The sequence below is a fragment of the Mus pahari genome, chromosome 12, assembly GCF_900095145.1.
Source record: "Mus pahari chromosome 12, PAHARI_EIJ_v1.1, whole genome shotgun sequence".
In the NCBI taxonomy this organism is placed as follows: domain Eukaryota; kingdom Metazoa; phylum Chordata; class Mammalia; order Rodentia; family Muridae; genus Mus; species Mus pahari.
In genome coordinates, this window is record NC_034601.1 from 87,493,613 (window position 1) to 87,507,069 (window position 13,457).

Here is a 13,457-nt window from a genome sequence, read left to right on the forward strand (position 1 = left end):
GAGAGAGAGAGAGAGAGAGAGAGAGAGAGAGAATGAATACTTGTATAAGTCAGAGGACAGTTTTCTCCTTTACTCCTGTGGGCTCTGGGGATCACAATCAGGTCTTCAGGCCTGGAAGGCGCCTTTACTTGCTAAGGTATCCTTCCACCTCCCATTTTTTTTTTCTTTTTGAGACAAGGTCTCATGCAGCTCAAGATGGTCTATAACTCACTATGTAGTCCGGGCTAACCTTGGACTTACAATCCTCCTGCCTTGGTCCACCAAGTGCTGGCTTTCTAGGACTATGTTGCCACATGGGGGTTGTATCCCAGATTTGATGAGTGGGAATTCACATCATGTTTCATAGCCTTCAGACTTGCAGTATTAAACATGCCATTTCCTGAGGATGTGCCTCTCATGCTAGAGGTGGAGCTGTGTGCACTCAGCCAGATGAGTTTTCAAGTAAGCCCTGTGTCTCAACTTGCCAATTAGCATGAATAATGACACCACTTTCGCTAAATTCAGCCTCTTATGTGTAGTACAAATAGACTACTGATGTCACAGGCACAGACAACAAAGTGGCAGATGGGCCTGTGACATTGGGAGTCTAGAAATCATGTAACAAAACTCAGAAGGCTGTAGTGTCCACTCTTAACCTGTAGCTAGGGGTCATGACTACACTGCATTGGAGCGATTTTCTGAATTGCTGGGATTATGGGTTTTCTTGCGTTAAAGTATCTATCTTGCATTAGAGTATTTCTTTGCATTAAGGTTTCTATCTTGATGACAGAATTTCTTGGTGTGCCTGTACATTTTGTCCCTGAGGCAAAGCCTAGGCTCTTCGTCTTCCCTGGGTGGTTATTCTATAAGCAAGGTGGTTTTGCAGAAGAGTTCTGAGAGAAGAATAGGAGGATAGAGATGCTATCAAGTTTGTTATGTTCAAATGAATCATAATTGGGATTTTCAAGAGATATCATCAGGATGTTGCTGAGTGTGTTAGTGATGTTTCAAGCACTTGGCTTTGCTTGTATGTGTCAATGAAGTGGCATTGTCAATGTGTGTGCTCCTGACTGTGGCTTAGAAGTGATCAGACCTATGTCAATATTCATCATTATCTCAAAGTACATAGACAAATAAACCCAGGGCCAACTATTTTCTAGAAATTGATGTGTTCTGTTCAATAGTGGCCAGCTACTATGAAGCTTTCACAGCTCTGTGATTTGGCTGTAATAGTTTGCCCAGCTAAGCTTGTGTGCTGAGTCATTTGCCTCTCGTGTACCACTGCAGACCTTACCTGTGAGGACCTCTGTGGCCACTACTAGTTCTGTACATGCTTGGGCACATGCACAATAGCTGCTCATCATTTCCTGCCACTCTAAACACCTCCCTACTCCCAAGGCTTCCCTATCTTCCCATGCCAGGTAAGACTGTATAGTTCAGAGGCATTGGGAATTGATGCCCTGTGGGGCATCTAAGATCAGTGAGAGGCAGAAGTACTGGGTGATAACTCCCACACCTCCCCTGTCCCTCATCCCCACTCACAGCCTGCACAGCTCTTGAAGGGGACCTGCACCTAACCACAGCCAACTTGAGAAGGCATCCTGATAGCTTGTGCCTCTGTCCACTGCCTCCCACCCTTTACTTCATTCACAACATCATCTTCACTAAATGTTATAGCACAAACAGTACTTGTCTCAGGCTCTTCTTTCTGGGAAATCCAGGAAAACACACACACACACACACACACACACACACACACACACACATGCATCCACACATGTCTCACAACACATATTCAGACATATATGCACACACAAATTCACACACACATATCTCTCATGCACATCACACATATATATCTTTCACATACACACATCTCATACACACAGAAACATGCATCATACACACATACACATCTCTCACATGCACATCTCTCTCATACATACACACACATCTCACACATATCACTCATACACACCACACACATAGACACAGACAGTTACACACACACACACACACACACACACACACACACACACATTTCCCAAAGATCTTGGTGCAATGAGACTGTCAGGAAAAATTCGTTCAAAAGTTGTGTCTTAAGACTACTTCTCTTGCCTTTCAATGGATACTAGGAATATATTAAATTATCAAAATAAACATTTAAAAGTTTGGGTCTCTTTGATACTAGCAGTTGTTTTTGTTCTTTTTAATTGAGGCTTCATTAAATTCTTAAATGTTCTATTTTTATTAGTGAGCCTCGGTGGGGAAGGAAAACTTCATTTCCAAGTTGCTTGGGAAGCATCTACAGATGGCTAACCTAGAGCAATTGCTCTATCTAGGCCTCCCTGTTCTTCTATCCCCTTATTAAACTTAGATACATCCTACTACTAACCTGGGGCTGAACAAAAGGGGACTTTCACATTTGAAGTCAGGTGGGTATTTAGCACATTCTTATTGCATCTTAAGGTCAATATTAAAATTGGTGGCTTCAAGGACTATACAGCCTAAGGAGCCCAGTATCCTGGCTATTTGTATGATAACAGCAAAGCAGAGTTGAATGTCACATCCCATAGAGGGCCCTGTGATTCTAGAAGAGGTTCTGCAGATGACAGCAGGGTCATGGCTTTACTGTGTGAGAAGAGGGAACTATGCATCAGATGCGGACAGTCACAGAGCTGGCTTCTGTAGCAAGGAAGGGATGCTGGCTTCAGATGGCAGAAGGAGGGGGAGGTTTTCATTCTTACAAATGTTTGTCCTATGGAACAGGACCTATGGAACAGGACCTATGGAACAGGACCTATGGAACAGGATCTATGGAACAGTCTGTGGGGATGGAGAGCACCAGAGGATCCCACTGATGCATATTTTATGAAAGTAGACTTGCTAGGATGGGATGAGTCAGATGGTGAGCAGCAGAAGACCTGAATGAGACCACTTAGTCCAGTACCTTGACAAGGTGCAAATAGATTCAGCAGTCTCCTGGGAGTGGGATGATGAGGTCCCCATTGTGGTTGTGGTTGAGGTGGAGGCTGACTTTTAGCCTCTAGGGGGAACTGACCCTACTTCCAGAAGAGATAATGAGCAAATCCTCATGCATGTCACCCCTCCAGTTCTTTGTTCAACAACCTTTGACTAATTTTCTAGAGACATTAGAAAACACCCAATCAGATTTCTGCTTGTGGAAGGACATGCCCTCAAAACTCAGAGACACACTAGTGTTTGGGTTTCTGGGCTATTCTGAAAGTATATTATCAATACCTGACTTTAATTGTGGTAATTTGGCAATTGGGATGGTACACAGTAGCTAGGTGTATTTGCTAGAGTGACCTTTCTCTGCCTTCTGCATATGGTAATGAATTAAGTTATGTGGACATCGCAGCTGGATAACAGTGAGGGCATACATGATATCATGGAGCCATTTCTGATTTCCTAGAAAAGGACTCAGAATTCCCAAATCTGAAGCCATGATTTGCCTGTTCACTGGGTTTGCTTCCTTTTCCACTTGATGCAATTATAATAGATTATACTCTTGATGATTTGTTCAACGGGTAATGTGGTCTCAGCACGATGGTGTCATAGTTAGAGTGCTAGAGCTGGTGAAGGATGAGAGTGGGGGTGGAATGAAAAGGCAGCCTCTTTCCCAATGCTGAGCATTTCTGTCCATTCATAAAAAATAAAAATTTCCCCTCTTCTCCTTTATGACCTTTATGTATTTATTCACTCACTTACCTGCCCATCCACTTATTTATCTATCATATATCCATTTACCTGACAACCTTCTGTCCATCTATTATCCATTAATTCATCCACCCACTCATCTATCCATCTACCCATCCATCCATCCACCCACCAATCTATCCATCCATCTACCTACTCATCCATCCATCCACCCACCCACCCATCCATCTGTCTGTCCATTGACCCACTCATTGATTCATCTATCCATGCACCAATCTAACTATCCGTCCATCTACCCACCCATCAATTGATCTACCTATCAATTGATCCATCCATTGATCTATTGATCCATCCATCCATTATTCTATACATCTATCCATTCACAACACATTCATTAATCTATCCATTGATCAATCAATCCATCCACTAGTCCATCCATTCTTCTAGCCACATAGTCATTTATTTCAGTGTAGTTTATCTCTGGTACTTGTGCTATCTATAAATGTAAAAACAACCTTACAGCTATCCTACTATTCAGCCCTTTGTTATTGGTCAGGCTACTTCTTCCTATAATCCAAGTGTTCTTGATACCTTTAACCTGTGGGCGCTAATGAGGCCACATTAGCCTTAAGACATGAATTCCCTTCTTTAGCCTCCCTAGCTGGTGACGGCTCAGGAGAGATGAGGTACTCAGTGTGAAGAGATACTCCTGCACAGTGGCTAAGAGCTGCGCCTGGCCACCTGGTTTTGGGTTATAATCCTGGCTCAGCACTTCTCAGCTTTATGGCCTTGTGCAAATTTCTGCTCTATAACTTAGGATACCATGGATAAAATAAGGCTGGAGAGAGCACATACCTCATTAAAGACACTGTCAGAAATCACAAAGTTGGTGGTGTCTGACAGCTCCAGGGCTTAGCCTAGACGCTTTGCTCCTTAATTCAGGAACACCCATCATTCCATATAGTAGGACAGTAAAATGAACATGTACGAGGACCAGACTGGGGATATAGAAACTTTTGGGTACTCCCCATGCACTCAATCTTCCTTTGAAAATATCACTGGGTCCTTGAAGCGAGATGCTTCAGTGATGTGCTTTTTTTTCTGTCAGGATCATTTTCTGATCTGAGACAGCATCGCCTCTGACAGCCATCAGCTCCATTTTGCTTCCATCATACAAGAGCTGACACGAAAACCCCGTCTTACAAATCCTCAGAGAATTACTCCTTTCTCTTCTCTCTGAGCATCTCATTTGGTCTTCCTCAGGTTTCTAAAAAGTGATAGTTTATGGAGCCAGGTGGCATTTGTGGTATCTGAAAGGTATTGGTGTTTGAAGCGTTTGAAGACGACAAGGCAGAGCTGCATCCACTTTGCACTTGTATTTCATTTAATTTGTCTTTATTCTGCCCTGGAAAAATCTCACCTTTCATGCTGCACAATTTCCCTTTTATCTTCATCCATCTATGAATTATTCAAGGAAAGGCTTAGATAGTGGGCTTGTTCATACCCAGGGTGGCTGCTGCATCCCTGATTTGGGAAGGTTCATTTCCATCAGAAGCCACACATTTACTAGCTTTTTATGACAGAGGGCCTGAGGTGGCATCAGATTAAGGACAGATGAAAAGAAATGGCCGTTGGTGCCCATACATCTGCTCTAGGCAAGGGATGAGCTTTCTGGCTTAAAATAAGCTGGTTATGTTACAGCTTTCGCCAGGTAGGGGGTGGATGCCATGGCAGAGATAATTGATGTCTGGCTAGAGATTGAATGCTGGCAAGTCTTTCATTGTGGAAACTCAAAGGTTCCAAATTAAATATGAAGAAGGAGCCAGCCATTCTGTGATCTCTCCTCTCAATTGGCCTCTCCTCTCTATTCCATTCAGAGAGGTGCTTGCCTCACTGGGTGGAGCTTAGCATTTCTGACCAGGGAGATGTCTGCTCTCTGTTTCACAGGGATGTGGGGTTATCATTCGTTCATGGTAGTAAGCATTCAGAGGACATTTAACTAAATTGACATTCATATGCATCATTGACTCTGTTTGTTTACACTGACTAGAACCTGGATCTGTGTCCACGAGTCACCATTGACTAGTGACCCAAAAATTTCTTATGACAATGTTGACCATTGAAGGGTACTGATTCCTTCTCCTAAGAGATGGTTTCTTGGCTGAAGTCTTGGACCCAGGTATAAACTTTGAGGCTGACATTATTTCTTAGGGGTCACTTAATGTGGTTTGTCCTTTCTGGTGGCTGTCTGTCTTTCCAAGATCCTTTACTGTGGTTATGCCACAGTGATAACTTCTACAGGACACCATTTTCTGGGAAAGGAGCCCAGGTTCCTGTCGCTCAATTGGACAGATCATGCTTTCTATGGGCTTGTCTTAGTCAGGGTTTCTATTCCTGCACAAACATCATGACCAAGAAGCATGTGGGGAAGGAAAGGGTTTATTCAGCTTACATACACTTCCACATTGCTGTTCATCACTAAAGGAAGTCAGGACTGGAACTCAAGCAGGTCAGGAAGCAGGAGTTGATGCAAAGGCCATGGAGGGAATGTTTCTTACTGGCTTGCTTCCCCTGGCTTGCTCAGCTTGCTCTCTTATAGAACCCAAGACTACCAGTCCAGGAATGGCACTACCCATAATGGGCCCTCCTCCCTTGACCACCAACCAAGAAGATGCCCTACAGTTGGATCTCTTGGAGGCACTTCCCCAACTGAAGCTCCTTTTTCTGTGATAACTCCAGCCTATGTCAAGTTGACAGGGCCCCACTTCCTTCTCCTGGAAATTAGAGTCATTGCAGTCTCTTCCTATGCCTTCAGATCAATGCTTTTGATAATTGTTAACTCTGATAACTGATAAATCTAATAATTGCTAAGATACATCTTCTTCCCTGGATCAGAATAAATGCCACAATAAACCCCAAAGAGACATGCTTTCTGCTTACACACAAGTTACCTTTCACATACATCTCCGAAATTCCTCACAGAATCTCCCAGAGTGATGCAAATCTAACCTTAAAAGTTACTTCTTCATACTGAGTTTAATTAGGGATGACTAAAATTTACTATAAACCTGCACAGAGCTGTCAAACAGTAAAGAGTATATTTAAAACTAACTCATAATGCTTTTTGTACTCCTTGTCAAACTGGACAAATGGGAATACCCAGGACAGACACAGACAGTGATAGACAAAGTGGATCAGCAGTGGGAAGAGTGATGAATATAGGAATCCCTTGTGACTGTCAGGGGAACAGAGTGGTGTGAGGCCAGCCTCAGCAGCCCTGTGGTTGGCATTACAGCCTTGGCTACTTGTCTTCTATGTAGATGAGGTTATGCTCAATCAACAACCCCTGCTGTCTGGCTTTCCATGCAACTCCTGAATTGTATTCAGCCAGTAGTGGGCACTGATGAGGGAGGTGGCAGGTGACTTCAGCGGGTCCTTGGTGGGAGTTTATTTCATGATCTCACCAACACTGTGATCTAACTCTCTAAGCTATGGTGACCCCCAAACTTAGTGTGACACAAGAGATACTTGAATTAACATAAAAGGAAAAAGCAAAACAAAACAAAACAAGAACAAAACAGTCCTAAATACATCTGATCATTTCTTTTTTGTTTCTTAAAATGTTTATAGAGACAAAGTGCCGGAGCGACCAACGGAAAAGATAAGACGTCAGGAGATAATGGTAAGATTTCCAGAAAGTCCCACTACCTACCCTCCCCCATCTGCATCTTCCTGGGCTCCTGTGACTCTGAACAATGCCTTTCAATGACATTCCACCCAAATCAGCTTGCCATTCATACCTGTGCCTTGGTTTAGAGTGGCTTTTAGCAGCTCACAGTGAGCCCTGTGGTCCAGCTTTAAAAGAAAAGCCGAACAAGCCAGATGTAATTCTAAGAGCAGTTTCCCTCCCAGAAGAGGACTCTCATTTTGGGCAACATGTTAATTACAGTGCAAATATAGTTCTCTGCTTCCTTCATTAGGGTTGGTGAGAATCCACCCCGAGTTGTCGTGAGGCTAAAATGAGATCAAATGAGATAAGTGCTTTGAAAACTGTGAAATACAGAACTTCTGGAAGGAGAGTGGGTAACTGTTTTCTGCCCTTCGGAGCACTCAGAACCAAGTGCTGGTCTCAGGGTGTTGCTGAGGCAGGATGCTTGCTTTTACTGCAGACAGTCACCCACAAATAAAGCCATAGGGTATGTGGAACATGTGCCTCCCATTTTTCCAGGCTCCGTGACTATCCTTAGTTGCAGGAATGATATATATATATATATATATATATATATATATATATATATATAATTTTCTTTATTTACATTTCAAATGCTATTCTGAAAGTTCCCTATACCCCCTGCCTCCGCATTTTTATGGAAATGAAAGAGTGGTGTGGAAGACTGGGTTGGGACCGAGGACACTGTGTAATGGTGTGCCCCTTTACCCACAAGCACTGAGGACTGCAGAGCTGCTCTGGGGCTGAAAGATTCTGGATGTTCTTAAGTTTTATGAATGACAAAATGTGTTCTCCCTTTGTGAAAAACCCTTATTGCCTCTAAATGGGTGGAATTGATTAAGATTTACAAACAAGACTCAAGTGGAGAACATCTCTCTGTGTTGTCCTGGTCAGGGTTGAAGCTGTTGAGGTAGGAAAGTCATCTTATTGCCGAGTGGTCAGTGACCTTACCAGAGTTGGGGTGAGGAAAGATGCTAGGTCTTTCATGAACCTGAGGGTGCCTCATGTTAGGTCCAGAACATTTCTGTCTCCTATGCAGGACTGGGAAGCATAGGATACTGACAAGGAGGTCAGAAAGCTGAGGAGAGAGCAAGATGGAGCTTAAAAGGGAGGGGGAAAAGTCGGAGCTATTGGTCCTAAATGAGGAAGGAGCATCCTTCATTGTAGCTCCCTCTGATTTTCCTAGTCATCGTCTCCTGTCAACTGACGCGTGTAGCCACAAACATCCCCAGTCTTAGGACCTTGGCTTTTACAGTTCCAAGAGTCCTCAGAGTTCCCAACTTGTCACTGTAACTTTTCTGTAACCTCAAGCATGCTAGAAAACCTCACAAAGCTCTAGTATACTCTGGCTTGTCTTGTGACGGCTCCTCTTTCTGGACTGAAAACGGAACAAGTTTTTAAAGTTTGCTTATTAGCAAGTAGTAATAAGCATTCTACTTGTTAACTCAAAAGATTTTTATTCATGAAAACCTATTTCAAAGCACCAATATTTAGTGCAAAGATGGGTGGTGTTTCTCTTGCTAACGTCTGGTCAACAGAGGCCAGCTGGGTTTTTCTGTCTGCTTCTGCAGACAGTCTGTGGTAATGCCTGTGATATGCAGCTTCTGGAAAATTCCACCATGTACCTGGGAGAGAACACCATTTTAAAAAGGGAATAAAACTTTTTATGACCCTACTACATCTTTTATAATATCTTTTATGAGAATGTCCCTGGCCCACACTTTGAGCCTCCTGCTCCTGTATGAACCCCAGATACCTGGGTAGCCTGGAGCCTGGTGGTGAGGCATGGTGAAGGCGGAGTTAGCACCAGGTCTTCTCTGACTTACACTGCTGCACACTGGCTTTCTCCTACCATGCCCCTGGTCCTTTGGGGGCATGTCCATATGCCGTGGGCCTTGTACCCACAGACACGATTGGCTCATATGGAGAGTGCACCTCTCGGCCATTCAAAAGCTGGAATTTTGGCCAATTTAAAGTTGGTTTGCATCAGTGGACATGGAGTGAACTTCCTTTGGAGGTATAAAAATTAATCAAATGGAAAAATTCAAGATGCTGTGAATAAGGTTTTTCATTATATAAGCCTAGATATTAAAAGAAATTTGTTTCTGAGTGGCAAAAAGAAATTAGACATTATTCGATAATTATAGGATAGTGACACTGTTTAAATCCAAATTATTATAAACAAGGTATACCTTACTTTGAGGAAAAGTTGCTTATATATATTTGTATATGATACATTGTTATATTAGTAAGCCTTTGGGGAGGGTAGCTTTTCTGTCTAAAAACAAGCAATGACAAAGGTTAGCTGTAGCCCAAAAAAGACTGCACTAAAATGTTCTAGACATGGATCAGAACACAGTTCCCCAAAGAATCAAAGTTACTTAATTTCTTATTCACAAGTTCCCGGATTTTGGAATTTCTGTTTTAGCTTAATATTAAATCACATTAAAATTCAAGTTATTTTACTCTGTTAGAGCAATTACCAAGGGACATCTATCATGTTAATGTATGTTTCCTGTTAATATCCAATAATGGTGCCTACATGTGTTAAAGGAGCAAGGACTCTTGAGAACAGACATGTGCAATATGAAACAGCAAAAGGCTGGGAGCGCTGCACAGCAGTCCCTAATACTGTTAAAAGCAGGATTTCCCAGTTAGTGCCTACAAGCCAACATGCTATTGTTCTAAATATGGATTTAGTAGAGGCCTCCATTAGACATAATGCCACAACAGACGTGATCTCTATGGGTCTTGGAATAGTTTCTATCACAAATCACAGGTACAACAAAGAAGGGGACTGCCTTCTGGGCTTTGCCTTCTGGGCTTTGCTGATGTAGTGTTACCTAAGGATGTCTCTAGAGGGCTATTGGCTAGAGACCAGGCTTCTGGAAATTCTTGTATCTGTCATCAGAACATCTTTTGATGTGAAATATGATACCCATCCATTTCTTACTGTCCTGAATTCCCCCAAAGTCCTCTTCATTCTCCTGGGGTATCTGCCCAGTGAAGCTCAGTGCTTGCTCCCAACCCCCATATTTCTAGACTTTGTATAGTCATTTAAAGTATGGTGACAGATTTTAATTTAAAATGTTTATATTTATTATTTTTAATTTTATCTCTCTTACTGTGTGTGTGTGTGTGTGTGTGTGTGTGTGTGTTGGGGGTTGTACATATGAGTAGGTGTCTGCAGAGGTTGAGGCAACAGATCCAGTTGGAGCTGGAGTAGCAGATGTTTGTGAGTCACCTGATGTAGGTGGTAGGAACTGAACTCAGATCCTCTGGAAAAGCCACCTCAGTAGCCCATGATAGCAGTTTTTATTTTAAATATTAGGGTGATGATTTCTTTGGTGTGTATATATGTTCCTGTATGTGCAAGTGTATTTGCACATGTGTACACGTATGTGGAGGGTATGTTCCTTTACCTTTTTTTTTTTCTCATAAGACAGAGTCTTTCACTGAACCTGGCCTAGAGCTCACTGATTTTGCTAGGCGGGCTGGCCAGGGAGCCCTGGGGATCCACCCATTTCCATCTCCCCAAAGCTTTGTATACCAGACTGCACCACTGAGCCCTAAAGCTTTCACATGGGTCCTGGGGATTACACTCAGTCTCTCACATGTATGCAGTAAGCACCTTTACCAAAGGAGCCATCTCTTTAGCATTAGAATGTGGGTGATCCAGAGATTTCCAGCACTCTGTGGACAAGAGATCCTAGGCTGTCTGCTGAATCAGGTGCTGGGAAACTTTGCTCCTGATGTAATTTTCCACTTCAGTGAAACAATAGTTCATGGCCCCAGTGACAGATCTTTGATGTCTAAACAGCAAAATTAAATCCAAACATGTTTATAAATACAGAAGAACAGAGCTCATTACTAATCACCTGTGACTGTTGCTAAAGAATGGCTCTTCTCTGGATGTTTGATGTGTATGTAACCTGTTATTGGTCGCTTAGACTTTGGTTAATTTTTTGTATTGATGAATGGAAGTAGAGAGCAAGAGAAGAGTAGCTGCGGGGCTGGGGCATGGGGGACCTCCCCATCCAAAGGAGAGATTTATGAGTAATGGCCTTTCTCAAAGTCTCTGAGGCTTGCCCAAGTTAAATTGAGTTTCTAAAACTGGGACAGAATTCTCTTGTCTTACTGAGCCATGATACATTGTTTCTAAGTACTCTGCTTTGAGAATGAAAGGCAAATAAACCCACCTGAACCATCCGAGGAAAAAGATCTTTCAGGCCAGGAGCTGTTTTCTGCTCTGAAGAGCAGTGCCATGCTGTTCACTCTGGGGTCTTCCTCAGGTTGCAGTTGTGTTTTTTTCTTTTTAATGAAAGTAAGTAGCGCAACCCCGCCCTAGGCTTGTGCCCTGTAGGCATGCCTCTTCTTTGGGGTAGATGCTGTCAGTGAGAAGTTTCTAGTAGCTTTGAAGATATGAAGGAAGAAGGTGAGATTTTGTATGATTGCATGGTCAGTGATAATGATGGAAGCACTCTATTATATCAGGTTCTGTCTTCTACCCATTTAAATAAAATCCAAATAATAAGAATTCAAGTTTATTTTACCTTAGCTTTAAGGGAATCCACCCACCGGTACACAAGGGTGTACTTTTCTAATTTTTCTACTATCAAGTAGGTGGCGAGAGTGACTGAGGACCTACCTTAACACACACACACACACAGACATGTATACTACCATTAAACTGAGTGTGATGGTTCAAATAAGGAAAGGAATTCAAATGTGCACGCCTGGTGCCCTGTGCCCTCTCGCCTCCCTTGGCTTCATGTCGCCCACTAGCCGTCAACAGTCTTCTCTTTGTTCTTGGTGCATGACAGGTTATCAAGACCCACATACTGATGTGGGCTGATTGTGCTTGGGATCTGTTCAACCCATCACTCTTTGGTTTGTACAAGCATGTGGTGTGAGGCCACATGCGCAGGGGTGGGCAAGAGGTGACAGAGGGCTCAGCTCCATGCTCAGGAGAGAAGACCATTGTTGGAAGGTGCTGCCCAGCTAATGTTGTGTTTGTGTCTAGGATGGTTGGTATGGAAAGCAAGAGGAAGGGATGTGATCTGGAAAGGCTACAAAATGTCTGTGACCTCAGGTGCTTCTATAAGTGATGTGGCTGTGCTGGGCTTTACATAAGGCACAAGCTGCCTGGGATGCAATGTTGGTGTTAGGAGCTCGAGGAAGCATATCAGTGCATTTGGAAGATTGATGGTGTTTGGATCTCTCGTTCCCACCAAGGAGCAGGCTCTACAAGCATGTCAATACTGTGCTGAGACCCAAGCTTCTTCAAAAGGTACAATACCAACCTGAGATACACCTCAGAAACATGTTGCTCATAACACAGGCTGCACCTGGCTATGAGGTCATCAATTTCCACAGTGTGTGATGTCTCCTAGGACACCGAGCCTTTTCTGTCTCTGCTACTGCAGTAAGCCCTGCGCTGCAGATGCTGGGAGCCCCTGCAGATGGACTGAGAGTGCAGCTGTGCATACCACAGACACTGAACTTTCAGGGTAAAATAGTCAGGATACGCTGGTCTTCACTAGGCTCTCTTGTATTTTCTTCTTCTTTCTATTTGAAACAATCACTTTACACACACACACACACACACACACACACACACACACACACACACACACACATGAGAGTGTTTGAAACTCAGGGATGAGCCCTTTGTGCTGTTGGCTCTGGGCCCTCTATAGAATCTGTATTCTGGGAGAAAGGGATGGATGCCCAAGGTTGCTTCTAATATTGATCCAGATGGGGAAAGAATAAAATTGGAATTGCTTATTAAGCCAAAGCCTTTAAACCATCAGGGTCCACAAATAAGCCTGCCTCACTTGTAGTATTGTTGAACAAGTGGCTGATTTCGGGTGAAGGTTGTCTCGGGGATTTGTATTGACTGGATTTATTGCCATCAACCTGAGTTAGCAGAATGGCTTTTAAAAAGCTGTTTTGCCCTTCATGCTGAGCTGTGTGGAGGCTGTGTTACACAAGGAACGTCTTGGAGAAACTCGATGCTTCTCGTCTTTGGAGTGAGTGTATTGACATGCTTTAAACCTATGGAGGA

General features: G+C 43.2%; 1 protein-coding gene across 1 annotated transcript in view; it reads left to right on the forward strand.

The window, feature by feature from the left end:
* Pcp4 (Purkinje cell protein 4) overlaps nucleotides 1–13,457 on the forward strand; it is a 61,273-nt gene that overhangs the window by 21,488 nt on the left and 26,328 nt on the right. The window contains exon 2 of the mRNA XM_021209899.1: nucleotides 7,291–7,342. Coding sequence (XP_021065558.1) covers nucleotides 7,291–7,342 — 52 coding nt within the window. The remainder of the gene's footprint in view (nucleotides 1–7,290; nucleotides 7,343–13,457) is intronic.